Source organism: Trichoplusia ni, assembly GCF_003590095.1.
Source record: "Trichoplusia ni isolate ovarian cell line Hi5 chromosome 9 unlocalized genomic scaffold, tn1 tig00000444_group8, whole genome shotgun sequence".
NCBI lineage: Eukaryota > Metazoa > Arthropoda > Insecta > Lepidoptera > Noctuidae > Trichoplusia > Trichoplusia ni.
In genome coordinates this window covers 1-18,662 of record NW_020799661.1, presented here as the reverse complement: position 1 = coordinate 18,662, position 18,662 = coordinate 1, and the positions used below count along the sequence as shown (strand labels likewise).

At 38.5% G+C, this 18,662-nt stretch overlaps 2 protein-coding genes and 1 pseudogene across 2 annotated transcripts; 1 reads left to right on the top strand and 2 right to left on the bottom strand.

Annotated features, from left to right (window-relative positions):
- Window positions 1–6,535: 6,535 nt before the first annotated feature.
- LOC113506288 (chitinase-3-like protein 1) lies at window positions 6,536–9,960 on the bottom strand. Its single transcript, XM_026889132.1, is given in 3 exon segments — window positions 6,536–8,995; window positions 8,998–9,562; window positions 9,642–9,960. Coding segments are annotated over 2 exon segments (1,374 nt in total). The 5' UTR covers window positions 9,533–9,562; window positions 9,642–9,960; the 3' UTR covers window positions 6,536–8,156.
- A 1,964-nt stretch (window positions 9,961–11,924) lies between these two features.
- LOC113506290 lies at window positions 11,925–13,880 on the bottom strand. The gene is made up of 3 exons (XM_026889134.1): window positions 13,443–13,880; window positions 12,236–13,201; window positions 11,925–11,933 (listed from the first exon to the last, which is right to left on the bottom strand). The coding sequence occupies exons 1-3, from the start codon at window positions 13,608–13,610 to the stop codon at window positions 11,925–11,927; spliced, it is 1,143 nt and encodes a 380-aa protein (XP_026744935.1). The 5' UTR covers window positions 13,611–13,880.
- On the top strand, window positions 13,777–18,658 carry LOC113506289 (annotated as a pseudogene).
- The last annotated feature ends 4 nt before the right edge of the window (window positions 18,659–18,662 follow it).

Genomic DNA, 18,662 nt, shown 5'->3' with positions numbered 1-18,662 from the left:
ATACTTCTGAATAATATTACAACTAGAACTGAACAAGAATAAAAAAAATATATTCATAAAATTTTAATTATAACTTCTGTAAAAGAAGCTGCAAGATTGAACGAAACGAAACGTTAAATGTCAGTGACACAGTGACGTCACGTCAGCGAATGTCGCGTTCTCATTATTTTTATTTCGCAATCTTGTGAATATCAGCATACATTTTTGTTTTGTGTCAATAAGATATATTTTATGTTGTAATAGAAATCTCAGATATGGATAATCAATACTATTACAAGCTTATGGCAAGTTATTTATCTAAGCGGAACTGTGACGAGTCATTCATGAGATATTTTTTCGGAAAGAATTCGCTTAAAAAGACACCTGAAGAATTAGAACGCGCCGATGAGAGAAAACGCAGACTACAACGAGAAAGATCACGTCGTTATCGTGCTTTAAAAAACGCACGACGGCAACACGAGGGCGGCGGGAGCGGTGGTGGCAGGGACAGCACCGACGGTGACGCGTCGCGCTCTAAGTCTCGCTCGCTCATCCTCGAGGAAGAGTTTAGTGACGGGGACGAGCCGCCAACGCTGTGCGACCTCAGCTACGACGACAAGTGGCGAGAACGCGCCGTCGGCTCGGACTGCGCCTCCGACGAAAACTCTGCGCAGTCGGCCGCTGAGCTGAAGGAGGCGGCACTCGCAGGCGATGCAGCGCTCAGCCTACGGGAGTTCCTCAGCTCGCCCAACGCCGAGCTGGACTATCCTACGGTGCACAGCCTCATGTTCCACTGGCTGCAGACGTAACACTACCATTCCCACTCCACACTAAGCTGCAATTATCATTTCATCACGATTGGCTAAACTGTATGATTTTGAAAAGGTTATCGGAATCCAGCTCTGTACACTATATTTCAGTGAGTGGTCCCATAATTCTGGGTATGCAAGCAGGCCACAATGTATTGATATGAAATTCTAAGTTATTTTTTGGTACAACTGTGAGTGTGGTAGTTTTACACAGTTATACATATCAGAATGCTGCTGCTTTATGGTTAGAATTATTGTTGAAATGTGTTGAGAAAACCGTCCTGCTATGAGTTATTGACTAAGTAGCTTAGTTAGTAGTATAATGTGTACTTTTGACTGTAGAAAGATAATAAGTAATGGGTCAGGGTGGACATAAATGCTAAAAAGTAAAGATGTAAGATTGATTTTATAAGTGTGTTGGTTTTCTATGAGGGGCTGCTTCACTTGGCTACACACAACACCTGTGGTTATTATTTACATCATAATATTTTACTCAAGCAAATTTAATTTGATGGTTTAAAATTCAATTAAATCCCATATTTAGTGGCTGATGTATCTTAACTGTTAGCATTGTATTAAATGCAAAGTTATATCATCAAATTATGCTGAGACACTAACTTTCATTACGTCCCATTGAATAAAGTAACATGCCTGTGGTATTTAGTCAACAAGGGGTAATCGATTTTGATTAGTGTGTTATGGAATCATCATATCATTTTACCATGATAAGCCACAGTTATATTTTGGTTTAACATTTTGCCAATAAGATATGAGTTAAAGAAAGTTAGTGGTCATTCTATCATTAGCACATATAATTAAACTAGAACATGCCAACAAAAGTGGCTACCAATGTGAATGATAGAGTTCAGATTGAGCTGTGCAGATGTTGGGCAGATTGGCATCATACCGAGCAGCTCATAGAAACATAGAGTATTCCACTAGACAATAAGTTGTTGTTAAGTTGCCATATCCTAATATTTAGATACTCAACAATTATACATAATTTTATCATAAATGCATAGAAATGTATAGAGTATTATATACCTATAGTTTGTGATACAAATGAATTTACATTTTGTGTGAACTCTACAATGTTAAGTATAACAGGTTCATAGTGTAAGTTATAAGCAGGCGTGCCTCATTATGTGCTTTATTCCCTTTATTGTGGCACATTACATTCCTATAAGAAATCTACCTAAAGCATTTCATGTAAAAAAGAAAGATTGTTTCAAAATCACATACTTGCATTTATAAAAATACTCTGGGTTTTTGCTCTCTCTTATTTTTAGTGTTAGTGGTGCATTATTTTATATGAACAAGTAGCTTACTATTTGTCTGGTTACAACTTTACCCAACAAGGGCATTTGCAATTGTTGACTTTTTACTGCCTTGCTTTTGCAGTCGTTTTTTTCTTATATAATATGCCAGCCATGGATTTAAATTATCATTAATGTTGGAAATGTAATTTCTGCAATAGCTTAGTTATATAATTGCTTTTGTAATGAACCTAGGTATTGATTTATCAAGTCTAAAATATTATAGGATAGTGTTATTATATTGAGTTTGCCAGTTTAATGTGAGTATCGAAAGGAGAATAATATCCTTTGACATATTGACGAATGGTGCAAGCTTAATATTAATTTTATACCTTTGGATAGATTCATTTCGATGGCGAGTGATTGTGGCGCGTAGTATGATACATACGTAAACAGTGCCTCCATGAAGACAAACCAGTCTCAAGCTATTATGTTATAGCAACACATTCAGCCATAAGATTAGTTTAGAGTTTAGCTGTAAGTTAAATTGTAGACGGCACTAATTTTTAAACACAAGCATTAGTTTACCATTCTGGGAAATTTGTTACATGCCAGCCATTAACTGGTCCAGTTATTTGTGGTGTTACAAAACTACTAAACGACTTTTCAAAAAGTATGCCTAGGCTAGGCCACGCCCACCACTACGTTGAGTGTCTGGTGTGACGGTTGTGACGAGTTCCCTGTTGGCGCCGCATTGGCACACACGCGGGCGCGAGTCGTGACGCGCGCACGCTCACGCTCCAAGTAGGGTTGGCCTGACTAAATTTTACATTTGTTTGACATATTCTGAACAAATCTACAATTTATTAGTTTTCGTTTTTGATATTATTGCTTAATTGAAATGTGCTATAAATTTAGTGCCATTAGACTCGCGGGTTTGCACACTTCCTGGGTCTGCGCCCGCGATGCCTTCAACGAAACAATGTTTTGTGAAACTGCGTAGGTACTTTAAGGTAGTGCCATATTAAAAGAGCTTCCTGTCTATTTTTTGTACTTTTATTGAACTTGTACCCATATTAATTATAATAATTTTAGTTATCTTTATCGGCATTATTCGGGATCGTGAGTGAATCTCTTAGTTTGGGTCAATTTTTTTATTGTCATCAGGAATGTATATTTATCTACGCTCTCACCAGGGGATTGCATTATTGATAATTTAGTAGTAATACATTAGAGTATGCAATAAAGCTATTTGATAGAAATATTACTAAGACTCCAAAAATATTGGTACCTACGTATTGTAAAGCTGTACCTAGGTTAATCAAACTCTATTTATTGAATCATCATATCCAAGTTGACAAGGAATGTATCTTATGTACCATTACTTGGCAACATACTCTGTATGTCTGTTACGCTTTCACGTCTTAACCACTGAACTGATTTTAATGAAATTTGGTACAGATAGAGTTGACCTTGAGAAAAAGCAGGATATATTTTAACCCGGACTTTTGAAGAGTTCTCTTGGAAACGCGATATAACCGACCTCGACGCGGGCGAAAAGCTATATATAAAAAAATGACATGTTCGAGTCGAGGACTCCCGACGAGACCAATTAACCAAAAAAACTGATGATACGTCATCACTCTTCGATGTGTTAAAACTTGGATATTTTTAAAACCGAACTTTTACATGTAGGTCAGCGTTGCCAGATATTTTTGACAAGTCGGGACTTTGGTACTTTTGAGTGAAAATTGCGGGATTCTTCCGTCAGAAGCGGGACATAGTATAGTAATTGATGTTTGATGTTCGATGTTCCGCGCGCAAACAAGTGTAACTTAACTCCGCGAAAAATTGTTAGATTCGTATTTGGAGTGAATCCGCCCCGGGCGACAGTGAACCACGCTATGCCACTGGTTTCAAACTGTGAGAATCCTACGAAAGGCGTACGGTCAAGTTCTCTCCGAAAAGCGGGACCGAGCCTGTCCCGCGCGGGACATTAAAATTTTATTGAAAAATCGGGATTTCCCGCCAAAATCGGGACGTCTGGCAACGCTGCTGACGCTGCTGTAGGTATACCTGAGGCTCCGTTTTTGATCACCAGGCTGTATGTTATGAATCAGGATAGGTAGACAGATTTTCACAGATGCGGCTATAACAAAAAATTCTAAAAATAGAGGTTGAACTAAAGTAATTTAATGTAACTATACCTACTTACATGCTGGCCCCGATGTTATTTACAAATGGCCAATGAATGAATGGAAATTGCATTAAACTTTAAATACTTTTAAGCCTTTTGCCAACACAATAATTGGAAATTCATAGTATAGACCGTGAGTGTTCTATCCAGTACTGAATTTGCAATGGTTGTGTTGGAAAACTGCTTATACGAATAGTGCCAATTTCCATTAATTATTCGGCGTGTTGTCTTGTCAAATCTCCCACTTTAGGTACGGAAAAGGTGCAACTGGAACTTGATTCCGCTCGATGGAACCACCTTCCGCCGCAGCGCAGAAGCAAAACATCGAAGCTTTCATCTGCAACTCTCGATATACGGGAAAGTCGTCTAATCAGGTGTCCTTTTCAGAAACCTCCGAAGCTTCACCACAAACCCCTAAATATTAAATAAATAAATAATTATATAAGAATAAGTTATTTCTTTGTAAATTCGTTAAATATTTCGTTTGCGATGTATTTGTTTTGACGATTTTAATACTTATTATTTTAAATAATTAATTAAAAAAGAAGGAAATAAAGTTTGTGAATCTTTCCTTCTCTTCTAATATATAAAATTCCCGTGTCACGATGTTAGTTACCGTACTCCTCCGAAACGGTTCGACCGATTCTTATGAAATTTTGTATACATATTGGTTAGGACTGAGAATAAAACACCATCTATTTTTCATAAGTGACAAGGGTTGCCCACACTAAAATTTATTTTTTTATTTTTTGGACGAATTTTTTTGTTTTTTCTTTTTTTTTATAATGAAGCATTAAAAATACATATATACAACTAAAAAAAAATATTCGGCAAAACAACGTTTGCTGGGTCAGCTAGTATTAATATAATATTTTGTGGTGCCAGCGTAAACAGGGTATACACAGCACGACATAATACTTATACATATAATATAGCACAGTATGAAGGTCCTTATTTTAATATCAGAAAAAAATTACATCTGCTTTTGTGCACTATGTGTGATACAAAATACGGCCAAATGAGACGAAGAATGGTTAGTTTCCAGTACCCACATATAAGAAAAATAGTGTTAAGTATAAGTATTATTCATCTATTTGATTTGCAAATCTACACCTACATAATTTAAAATGATATTATAATATGATAGAATGGTTCCTATTTCACGTTAGATGAGCCCACATCGCCCACATGAACTACATTATACATGTAGGTAGTTATAAACATGTATGCATATTCGAGGTTCGGCAGACGAGGACAACAAGTATCGAATGTCAGAGGCTGGTATTACAGTCATGATCAGTATTTTTGCACGGTTCCTATAATATAATGTTTGTACGGTTCTTTATTTGTTGTCTGTGTAGGTAGTACTTAACTGAAATAGTACAAGTTGTTCAGTCAAGTAATTATTAATTAGTAGACAAGTAATATTGCATCCCTATTGCGGCGGGTGAGGGATGGCGCTAACAGTTTTCTGGCCGTTGTATCTCAGGACATAAATAATGATATCATGAGGCACTGGATGGCTATACAAAAACCGTCGATTCTTGTTTTTAGCGTTAAGTGAGTTAATGTGTTCCTTAACAGTATTTAAATTGTATTTCTAAATATGGACTCTGGTTCGAAATAAAGATATTATTATTATTATTATTATTATTATGTATTTGACCAAATGCAGCCGACACCTATGGAAGTTAATAATAGGTACCTATAGCATTATTATCGGGGACTTTAGTTCTTCAGTCTACTAACGTAGGCTTCGGTATTACCTACAAAGTCACTCTACTAGAAGCTTAAAAAAGATTTATAAGCATGCAACAAGTTTGAAACCTCTTCAGTCTTTGTTCAAACCACTGACTATTTAAATGAACTTGGCATGGGGGCAGACCCCTTTTTTGAAATGGCGAAAAGGCGGGGGAATCCCCGTGTCTCCCGCGGGGGAGAGAATGGGTAGTGTCAGACTCTTACTGACTAGACTAACCTAACCGCCGGTTGACAGCCACAGTTAATGTCCGGCACGTGGTCACGCATAGCATCACATGCTAAGGGGTGAAAACCCCCGGAATTCGGGGCAAAACACTCACTGTCAATATAATTAATTTCCAATTATTGTGTTGTCAAAATGCTTAGGAAAATATGAATAATGACATATTTAATACAATTGCAATTCAATCATCGGCCATTGTAAATAACGGAATTGGGGCTTGAATCCCGGATGATGGATAAGCAATAAAAAGTGATAAGTATGAAGGTAATTACCTACCTTAGCTATATCATGTAAAAATAAATTAACATCATATTAATAACTACGCTTTATTTTTTCAATAACATCAAAATCTGTATTTTAATACTAGACGTAGTGTGGTGAAATAACTATTTACCCACATGCTTACTTAAGTACCTATGTGGGTAAAACAACTGAAGTGCTGACCTATTAGTTAAGTAGAGTATGAGATACGAAGGAAGTTCATACAGTTACGGCTACGGCTAATGAAAAGAAGTTACCTACATAGGTACCTACTCACTTGTACTTTGCATAGGTAGTTACTATCACAAAATGTGCAACAAAAACAGCGTTATGGTCAATATAGGTAATCACTATGCCGTCAATCAATACACACATATCATATGAACCTACTTCGTGTCTCATGAATTATAACAATCCAACAATGAACATTTTTAAACAAAACTAACCATCACATTGAACTAGGTTCATCTACTTATCACAGTCTGGTATCTTAGGTTAACCTTAAAATATCTATTTTAATTTACGGGATAACTTCGTGGGAAGTCATCCAGCCCGTTTCAAAGGCGTAACCGGTGACACAGTTTCAACATACAAAGACTTTGTTGAGAACTTTAATATAAAAGTGACGAATTTTTGTAAAACCTATAAGAAATAATTCACCCCCGTTCGATAAGAGAACCGATATGGAAAAATTCAAAGTTACTAAGGTACTTAACGTAAAAATAATCGGGTTTTGTGGGACTGTGGTTTATTTCCTAAACTTTGCCGGAAAATTATAGCATCCAGCTTTCTAAACATAGTAAGGTGGCAGGCGATGAGTCGCCACTACCTAGAACGGAATCGAGCTCATCTCGCTCATTCGTTATTTTGCCAGCCAAGTGTGGTGGCCTTAGCCCAAAACTCATTCGGCATTGACAATTAAAACATATAAATATTTTAATCGAAAAGGATTAAAGTAAGTACTTATTGTATGTACCGAAAGGTTATTGGGTTCACAACACTATAAATGAATTCTAAATAATATAAATATTTTTGCAATGAAGGTACACTTTGCTCATTGGGTAAGTTATGACCGTAATGATACAGGATTTTTATATGTAGTTGAAAATCCACTAGTAGTGTTCTCATTACCGGCTCCCTAGATCAAGTCGCCGCGTGTCTATTGCATTGCAACCGTACCGGAAAAGTGCCCGTCCTAAGCGCACTCGTTGGAGCGGAAACCCTTGGGTTGATCAAACAGTAAGGCAACACTCTTACATTTTTTACAACTGTAAAAGTTAATTATGAGTTTAATGTATGCGGCGCGTGCGGTTCTGACTGGTTGAGCACCGAGCTGGCGCACGAAGCGCAGCCGATGAGCGCGGCAGTGCCGCTGCGGCCGCGCTCTGCAGCGCCGCCGCCCCGCCGGCCACTCGCAGCGACCGGCGCCCGGCGTGGGCGACCCACGGCCGGCCAGCTAAGCCACGGCCACCACCCACCGACGTACTCTGTCTAGTGAACTAGTGTAGTTTGGTCGCAATACACGAAATATGAGAACCTGCACCATGTACAAAATAACATATGTGACAAGGAAAAAACAGGTACAATGTAACTTTCTAAATAATTAATTTAGTCATGTCTATATTTTCTTTCCTTAAGATTTAAAATAATTCTGTCTGTAGCTTTTCAAATTACTTCTGAATATTAAATCTCATCAAAGTATTCCTCACTGACAGTGACAGTGTAAATTTACTGCTGTGGCCATCTCCATGCTCACATATTCCTTCAAAGTCATCTGCATTTAAGGAATATATCATTCCTCCACGCAAGTTATTTTGTTTTATGAATTGAGCCTTTTCCGTGACACTCTGGGGTGTTTCAAACGACACCCATTCCTTATAGTTATATAGGTAAGATACTTTAGCCTCACTATCCTGTTGTACAGTAGTATCACTTGAAAAATTTGCTATAAAAGTACACACCTGTGGGTAGCTGACAAAACCCAATGCTCCAAGTGAACCAAACCCAGACGCTGGACTACCTACTCCATGATTATTTTTGTTGACTAAAGTGAAGCTATGTCCATAAGTGGGAATTCCAACAACAATCTTACTGGGATCTAGCCCTTTGCTCAAGTACATATGCACAGTGTAGTTGATATTCAAAGTAGCTAAGTACAACTGCTCCGATGCTCTAGGATACAGTGGAGAGTTTAAACCCGTAAAAGGAGTGTACTTTGTGTAGTAATGATAATCATAAGTCATGACATTCACAAAGTCCACATACTGATTCAATTGATCAATATCATATGAAACATCTACAATGATCTGTGGAGCAGCTGCTGCTATTGTCAGAACATAGTCTCTCTTCTCTCTGATAAACTCCATTCTAATCTCTCTGAGCAATTGTGAGAAATGTTGTCGTTCACGAGCACCGCTTTGCATTCCATGCAGAGCGGGGAACTCCCAGTCCAGATCTATGCCATCAAGGCTATAGTTCCTTAACAAATTCTTAATTGACTTGATAAATGTTTCCTAGAAGCATGGTTTATTACCATTTCTGAAAATCCATTATCATTGCCAGCTCCACCAACAGACAGCAAAACTTTAAGCTCAGGGTTTGAATGCTTCAGTTTTACAACCTCCTGTAATCTTGTGTACTCATGATGCTCTAGACTTATTTGTTTATTTACTACCCGAGCAAAAGCAACATTAATGTGTGTGCACAGGTATGGGTGTATATCAGAAGGCATCAGCTCATGATCACCATCCTCACTAGGAAAGTTGTAGTAACAGGAAAGCACTTTAGAAGGATCACCATTTACACTGCTGACTGGCCTTGCACTGATTTCTCTCTGTTTAGTATGGATATTACCTTGTAGTCTTGGTATTGCAACTAAGGCATATAGCACTATTAGTATAAACAATAAGAACAATATGACCAGCATCACTGCATGCACAAATTGATAACAATACATTTTATTATACTGAGTACAATTATTATGGTTTTCTAATATCCGACGATACTTAAAATCACTTTCATCTTTGCACAATGTAGTCGCCATCATGTATAAAGAACTTAGTTCCTAATTCCTTATCTGAAATATTAAACAATGAACTGTGTTATTTAACTATTTTCAAATAATAAACTATTTCGAAGGGTTTGTGTTAACTCACGTTATTATTGTAAATAAAATCACACTTGGTTTTGCGAGTGTTTACGGAAAAACACAACAAAATAATCAAAAATATATGAAATTGATTTTGATGCCAAACATGATAAAATAGTGGAATATATTATAACGTTTTTATCAAATTGAATTCAATAGGCACTATCACAAAACTTGATACGATAGTCGCGAATCGCGATACTACATTACGATCACGGAACATATATTTACAAGCATTAGGTAGTTATAAATGCGAATTGCGAATAGGACTAAGGAAGGAACGTCATTGACCTGATCGGTGGTCCTGTCAAACGTACTAACGTCAAACCTTAAACGCGAGAGTTAAACGTGGTGAAGTTTTTTTTTGTACAACACTGGGTTTTTTTTGACCTTTTTTCTGAATTCGAAAAAAAATATATTGTATTTTCTTTGCAAAACGGCTTGTAGCATTTACTTTGAAATAAACGGAATCGATCCCCTGTCTGTCTTTGCATCATAGCTCGAGAACGGATTGATAGATTGTTTTTTTTGTATGTGTAGGTCTTGTTTATGTAATTCGAATTATGTCCGAGTGTTCGTTAACGTGTGGGTCCCTGGGTGACGACTAAATGTAGTGGGGGTGAAGGTTTCTAATATTTCATGGTATTCATTTATGTGCAATAGTTGTTGATGAATATTACGTTTCGTATACAAGAGTTCGTGAGTAACTTTACATGCGAGTGAAAATGTTTAACAAACTGGAGGCTTATTCAATTTTTTATTTTGAGCACATGTAATACAGAAAATATTAAATAAGTTTATTACTTTTAATATCTTAGGTCTTTAAAGGGTCTTTTTTGTTTAAAACTAGATTTTTGTTGTGTATGTTTGTAACCGACTCCTTTGAACTTGAATTTAATCAACTTCGAACGGTCATTTAAACTTCGTAGACTTATTGAAGACCAATCCAATGACAATACAATCATTTTTTTTTTCCTGAATCTGAATTTAATTTTCTGAAATTCGTTTAAAACCCAGGTAGACCTGCGTTTATGTCTCCTTACCTTTCAATCTTTTTTAAGGGTGATGTTTGTCTGATAATGATTTCAATTTAGTTTGTTATGAATTATGTGCGTTTGTATTTAATTAGACATGATGATAGTGTATTTTTTAATATTCTAATTTTTTCTTGTTCAGTATGTTCTATGTAGGAAAGTTATTTTGAAATACAGTGTTCATACGATTTGTCTTACTAAGTCATTGAGTCGATGATGTAGCTTGGGAAAAAGCTTGGTAAAAAGAAAACCTCATCGACTTAACCATAAGAAAGTGGATATTAAAAATATTATAAATAATTCTCATCTATATTTAGGTTTATTAAAAAGTCTAACATTACAACTTGTTTAAAAACCTTACATGGAGTGTCGTTAACGAACTGTGTGACATTAACTTGACACTTGACAGTGACAAGACACTATTTCTTTAATAGAAACTAAGAATGTGTCGGATTGTGTTGATATATTAGGGCAATATTTATTAAGCCTTCGAAATAAATATCATAGTTAAATGTAGGTCATACGTTTTAAATGCTCTCAAGTTGTTATAGTCCTCTGATCTAGTTTCTGGAGATGGATGAAGCGTCCATGAATCGTTATGAAAAACAGCTATATACCGTGTTTAAAACTTTCGACGTAGATAACGAGGAAGCCCTAGACAGGTCAGCCTAGGGTTGCCAACTTTTTTTACAAGAAAAAAAGTATATTCAGGTCTATGAAGATTATCAAACAGTATTTTAGAAAAACGAACAGTATTTTATTTATTTATTGCTTTAAATACATATTTTTTTGAGCTTCTCGCACAACGTATTAATTCACAATCTTTTTTAAAAATTTCATATGCCTCATCACAATTTATATCAAAGTTAAAATAAATGAGGAGCTCGTTTTTTATTAATTTGATGGATGCTCTGTTTCTATCATCCCGCCACTTAGCATTCATTACTGAAAAAACTCTTTCAGTAAATGCTGAGGTGGCGGGAACAGAAAGTAGATATGAGACTATTTTTGTAATGTTTTTAAATTCTTCTGCAGTGTTAACTAATAAATGGCTCCATTTTTGGCCAGTACTCATTTCAGTAAAATTTTTGTCTTCTGATATTTTCTCATAAATTACTTTAAAATTTGTTAATTCTGAATATAAATCATCCATACCAATATTGAGTCTATATAAATTTAGATTATCTATAATTTTCTCAAAATGATCAAATGTCACTGCAGACTTCAATGACAAACAGCTAATTAAAGAAAGCCAATTAGTCTGACTGAAATCGAACCATTTCTCTAAATACAAATTAGCCTTTTCAATAAAAAGTATAAAGTTATTAATAGTTCTATTAAAAACTTCTTGGGAAGACTCTCTAATGGTATTTAAAACTTTTTTTGTTTCATGGCCAAAATAATTATCATTTTTTCTTTGAATTAGCTCAGTCTTTAAACCAGTCATAGTGTTATAAACATCTAAAATTGTTACATCATTTCCTTCTAATTTCTTAATTGTTTTATTGAAAACATTTAATATATGACTAGCATACAGAAGGTAACTATAAATAACTTTATTTTTAACATTATCATCTAACATTAATAAATTTTGAATAACCATTGGACAGTCAACATCCAAATCAACAAAGTAATTACAAATTGGTATCCAATTAAGCAAAATTGTATCAATCGCTGGTAAAAGTGACAGCCAACGAGTTCCTATGTGTCGTTTTATTTCATGAAACTCTCCTTCAGCAAGTGCTACAAATCTTTTTAATTCTTCTCTTCTGCATGCTGACACAGAAAAATGGCTATAGATTTTTAATATAATGTTCTCAATGTCATAATTTAAACAATTCATAGCATGTTTCACTGAATTGTGTACAATATGGGCATGACAATTTCCTTTTATTAAATCTGGAATAACCTCTAAAATGTTTGTATATAATGAATGATTATGTCCAAAATTTGCATTAGTATTGTCAGCGCTAAAACCAGATATTTGACTGAAAGGAAGTTCCAAAGACTCTAAGGAGTTTTTAATTGCTGAAAACATACCATTGGCAGATTCATCTGGATTTTCATAAAAATCAATTAATTTTTGTTGTATTCCACTTTTAGGGGTAAAATATTGAACTACCAGAGGAAACAATTTAATATTTTTTTTATTGGAGGCATCAGTTTGCAGACAGTAAAATACATTGTCTTTATTTAACTGATCAATAACAGACTGCAAGGAATGTGGGCCAAGAACTTCGGTCACTAATGCCTCCATTTTTGTCCTAGCCAATCGTAAGTTAGTGGCTGTTTTGGAATCAACATAGATAATCTTATTTAATTTGATACTACAGTCCTGGCTATTGTATGATAAATTATGCTTGACAGTATGGTATGTCATCGCTAACTCAGCCGCTGCTAACTTGGTATCTTCATTAGAAGACAAGCCTGATGTAGAAGCAGAAGTTTTAGGAAAAAACTTTTGTAACAATCCACTAGATTTTCTCATTTCCATTTTTGCTTGGTGTTTTTTGCTGGTCAAGTGTTGTTTAACCTAAAAAAACGGAAACGAAATATAGTAAAATAGTTACCTAAAATATCTTATTATTTAAGCAAAAATTGATAAGTGGAAATCAAGCAAGATGCAAACGAAAGTTCCGAACCTGCCCAACACCTGCGTGAGAAATTGTAAATGTTAAAGCACACATTTTGCATTTAGCATTATATTCGCACAGTGGATCACTCGTTAACCAGTCATATTGGCATTCCCATTCGTGCTTATATTTTTGCTTTACCTTCGATAGTTTGGCTTTCTTTCTTGGCGTTGTAGGAGTAGTGTCACTATCACTTTCCATCTTTTGTACACTAAGCTTATCACTACAGGGTTCACTCCACACAAAAAAACGGTTAAATATTGATAACGAACTTAACGTAGTAGTAATTGTAACATACACGAATGACATGACACTGACAGTCTTGAATATTTGTCACTGACAGTGACAGTAGGCACACTGACAGTGACAGATTCGTTCAGAAACTTAGTGTGATTTGATTTGTTTTTAGCTGCAGCAGTGAGCGCGCAGTGAGCGCCCTCTGTCTGACAAAAAAAATTTTTGAGCGTCTGCTTCGATGCTGAAAACAGTATTTTTGTATACTTTTTTTTTGTAAAACAGTAAAAAGTATAATTTAGTGAAAAACAGTATAATACTGTTTAAAACAGTATAGTTGGCAACCCTATCAGCCGTTCATGAACTCTGCGACGCATTGCAGCTAGAAGACCGCGGGGCAGCCCTCGTAAACACGCTGTTTGAGCGTCGCTCTGACCGCGTTACCTTCACGCAGTTCCGCAACGGGTTGCTGGCCGTGCTGGGTGGAGCAGCGGCTGACGGCACGCGCTCTGCTCCGGTGCCTCCGCCCCTCCGGACCCGCCGCCGCTGCCAGACCCGCCGCCGCTCCATAGTGACGATGATTCCTCTGGTCGTGAGGTGGCACCCAAGTTTGTTTTGGTTCGAAGAAATACGGTCGCCGGTCAAGACCAGTTCGCCCAGGTCCAACTGTTGATGAGTCTGCGAGCCCGCGCTCTTCATCTGCTTCAAGGCTCGATACGGAGGATAAACGAGTCCGGCAACGAATGAGGTGTAGACGAAGTGCCTCTGCCATGGAGAGTCGTGACGAAAACACTGCTTTTGTTGTTAGTCAAAGCGATCCTTCTTCTACTGATACTTTTGAACACGACAGTCGCATTGACAGAGATGAAGCTCTCGCTCTTTGTCGCAACTTGAAAATGGATGGCATCGACCGGCGGCTGGTGGAACGCATATTTGAAGAGTCAGGAAGTTCCGAAACCACAGTTGGAGAATTTTTTGACTGTTTAAATGCATCTCTTTCGACAACGATAGACGAGGCCACTCGCGAGGTGCGGGTGCAGTCCACGTCTAGCGACGGCGCCGCCGACATGGCTGACGACGAGGCCCCGGCCGGGCTGCCCAGTGAGCTCGTGCTGGAGGCGTGGGAGCGCGCCGGCGTGCAGCAGCCGCGCCGACTGCTGGTCGAGCTCGGATTCGGTGCTGCCACCTTGCGCCCTCCCGAGCTCGAGCGCGCTCTCGACGATGAACTCTGTGCTTTGGCTGAACCGGTCGAAGAACCTCGTGACGCTCGTTCTCTATTATTAGCAGCTGCTCTTGCGCTTAGTCGTCTGCGCTTAGATCTTACAAGACGTCGTGTGAATTTGACGACTGCCGAACGTGACAAGCTCCGAAGTGACGTCGCCGAAGCCAATAGACACGCTCGCGTTCTAGCTCAGGAAGTCGATGAGAGTCACGCGCGAATCGAGGCCGAATTAAAGGCTAGTCTGCGGAGGGCCGAGTCACGACACATGGAGGCAGCCCGTCAAGCTGCCGCTGAGAACGCTGCAGAGCGTGAGCGTGCGGCGGCGGCCCGCACTAAGCTGGAGGCAGAGATCACGCGGCGCGCTGAAGCTGAAGCGCGTCTACGCGCTGAAATAGCTACATTGCGCTCTAGCGCTGACGAAGCAGAGGCGCGAGCCCCGCCGCCGAGGAGCGCAGCGCCGAAGGCGAGCGCGAGAGGGCGCGCCTGGCGAGCGCCCTGCGCGCGGCGCTGGAGAGCGCGCGGCGGCGCGCGCGGCCGGTGCCGAGCCAGCCGAGCTGGCGGCGCGCCTGGCCGAGCTGCGCCGCGACAACCAGCCTGCGCGACCGCAACGACGAGCTGTGCGCCGCGCTGGAGGCCGGCGACCGCCGCCGCCCGCCGGCCCTCGGCGCGCTCAGGGGACCTCTCCGCTGAACTTGACTGTCTGCTGACCGAAGATCGCTGCGAGGTAAGAATACCTCACTGTAAAGGCTTTTTTTTCTGCTTTCTTAAGTGAACGTCACAAAGCTTGACTCTCCAACTGAACTCCTTCACCACAAGCTAAGCTATACTTAATACAGACTGGTTATCAGGCTTCTGACTGCCCATTATAACTGTCAAATATGTGTAAATAACAGCCAGGTTCCATAATGCAGCGTGTATAATTTCAGGGTTTACTGTCTACTGAACTAGTTTTCCTATTATCTGTGAGTACCACGTTCCATACATGTTGACACATGATAAAAGATTATGAAAACACATGATATATTCATTTTGGGAACTTATGTTTGACTAAAAACTTATTTTCTTTTCAACCAACTTCAAAAAGGAGGTGGTTCTCAAATATTTGTACATAATTATCTCAGCATTGCAGGCTCCATAAACCTATTTTGTTAATTTTTTATTTAATTGAAATGGTTTTCATTTGGTACCATAAAAATTTCATTAGGCTTTGCTCAGTACGCTGTTATTAGTAAGCCACTGGGCTTACAAGGAGCATCTAAAAATTTGTCCTCCTCAACAAAGCTAATTACCTGGGCAACATGATCCTCATTCGTAAGACTAGTCAGACTTTCTAGCTTCTAACTACCTGTAAGAAACTTGTACACAAGCTTAGGGATTATCACCTCTTTTAAAGTCCAGACTGTGTAGTTTTCTATAATGAGTAAAGAAATGCAGTGTCTTTCCTTAACTGGCAAAGACTGCCAAAGATAAGCCAGGACTCACAACTGAATATAACATAACCATTGATCCATCAACCCTGTGCAGTGAGGCTTAGCCAAAAGCTAAATAACTACCAAGTTGAAAATATATTTAACCTGGTAGTGCTATGTGACTGAAGGTTGGTAAGTTTGGGTGAGGCTGGAAGCTGACCCTAAAATAGCCAGCCAATTTGATTCCATTTTGCTCAAATTATTTTGTAAAAAAAAATATATATTAATTTTATTAATATTTTACGTGAAAAAACGTAAATATAAATTTATATTTCATTGAATTATAAGAGAATTAAATTCATAAAATTTCATGTTAAATCACGTGCCGGTAAAGGGACCACGAGTGGCCACCATATTTGTGACGTCATAATTTTAAAATTTCCAGCGTTTACAGCTATTACGTAGCTTGACAATAACATTGTGACGTCACATGCGCCTGGATTAGTTCAGGAGATGTTGGCGCGTCTTCGGTACTGGATTCAAAGTTAATTTTTATATAATATGGCGAAAAAAAAAGGTTTTCAATGAAGCTTATTTAATATCGTTAACTTATATAACAGACCTTTCCATTTGTGTAAGAAAAAAATATAATTCAAAAGCTCAGTGAACGTATCACAAGGATTCCATTTATTTTGAGGATCAATTCAAATCATTAAAATTTGCAAATAGTATAGAAATTAAACTACAATATCTGAAACACGTTATATTTCTTGTTAGGGTTCCGTACGTCTGAATACAAAAACGGAACCCTTAAAGGATCACTCGTGTGTCTGTCCGTCCGTCGCTTACAGTTAGTTATCTCCGAATCTATTAGACCGATTAAGTTGAAATTTGGTACACATATCAATTCCTGTGACCCAAACACAGAGGTGTGACGTGAGCAGATGAAATCTGTATATGGGGGGTCATTTTTGGGGGGCAGGGGAAAACTAAAAAAAAATCTGAAAACTGCATCGTCTGGCATATCAAATGAAAGGTCTTGTTGAGAAGATCTTAAATGTATTTTTTTGTAATTTTAAAATAAATAGTTTTCAAGTTAATCAAGAAAATAGACGAAAATTGACCATTCCCCCCCCCCTTTATCTCCGAAACTACTGAACCTAAAATTTTGAAAAAAATACAGGAATTCGTTTTCTCCTTATAGATTATAGGAAAACCTATAAGAAGTCCATGATATTAAATAACATGGTAAATCACTCAATATTGTGCGTACCAACTTACATTTGCAGGTGGAATGTGTGGGAGAACATATTTTTAACATAAAAACATGATAGGTAACATCGCACGGAACCCTCGTCACGCGAGTTCAACTCGCACTTGTCCCCTTTTTTACCCGACTGCCAGGAGGGTTATGTGTTTAGCGCGTATCTTGTATGTATGTAATATTCTTTATTACCTTGTATCTCTAGAACCGTTGAATGGATTTTCACATTTGAGGTATCGTTAGATTTGTCTTAATAGCCCGAGTTTTCTTAGGTAGGTGAAATATATAAAAAAAACAAACAATATAGCGGCTGTTTGAAGCCATAATGTGAGGAAATAAAAATAAATCTACCAGGCATATGAAGTGGGGTATCAAAATGAAGGATTTTAAACACTGATTCTAAGTATGTACATAACTTGCATTTTTAGTATTAAATGGAACGATAAATAAATAATAAATAATCCGGTTACGTAATCTTTCTTAACTAAAAAGACATAAATAAAATAATTATTTTTGAGGTGAGTCCCTATGTTGTCTGGAGGTTATACTTAGTTCAGAACATAAATGCTGTAGTTCGATGACAACGTTGTCGAATTAACAAGTTCGGGGTTTGTTTCAGGACTGTGATTCGTCTCCTGTGAGCATTGACCAAAGGATTGTTGGTCATGTGGAAGCTGTGACAAAGCTTAGAGAGATTTTTAGCAGCATACAGAATCTGGCGTGTCCCGGAGAGCAGACATGCCCATCGTGTACAACGGTGGGCGACAGTGTGCGGCTCGTGCAGGAGCGCGTGCGAGAGCTCAGCGAGGCCGTGATCACCGCGCAGGCGCCTCCCGCCGCCGCCGACGCCGCCGCGCAGACTGCCGACGCCGACCACGCCGACACGCTGCGGGCAGAAATCATACAATCTCAACAAAAGCATGACGAAGAAAAACAGAAACTTACGGGCCTTGTCAAGTTAGTATACGTCTTACTGTAGCTTACGGCGCACTGGCAATAAACTTGATTGCTCGGGTGACTTTTTCAGGACCTCGAAACTAGCCTCGAGCAAATGAAGGCGGAGTACGACAAGTGCGAAGAGTACTGGAGCGGCAAGCTGGAGGAGGAGCGCGACATGTTCGCCGAGGAGCAGCGGCTCGGGGACGAGCGGCTCGCCGAGCTCGTCGCCAAGATCGGCGAGTACGAGCGGCAATTCTCGGCCGCGCCCGCGCTGCCTACCATCGACGAGCGCC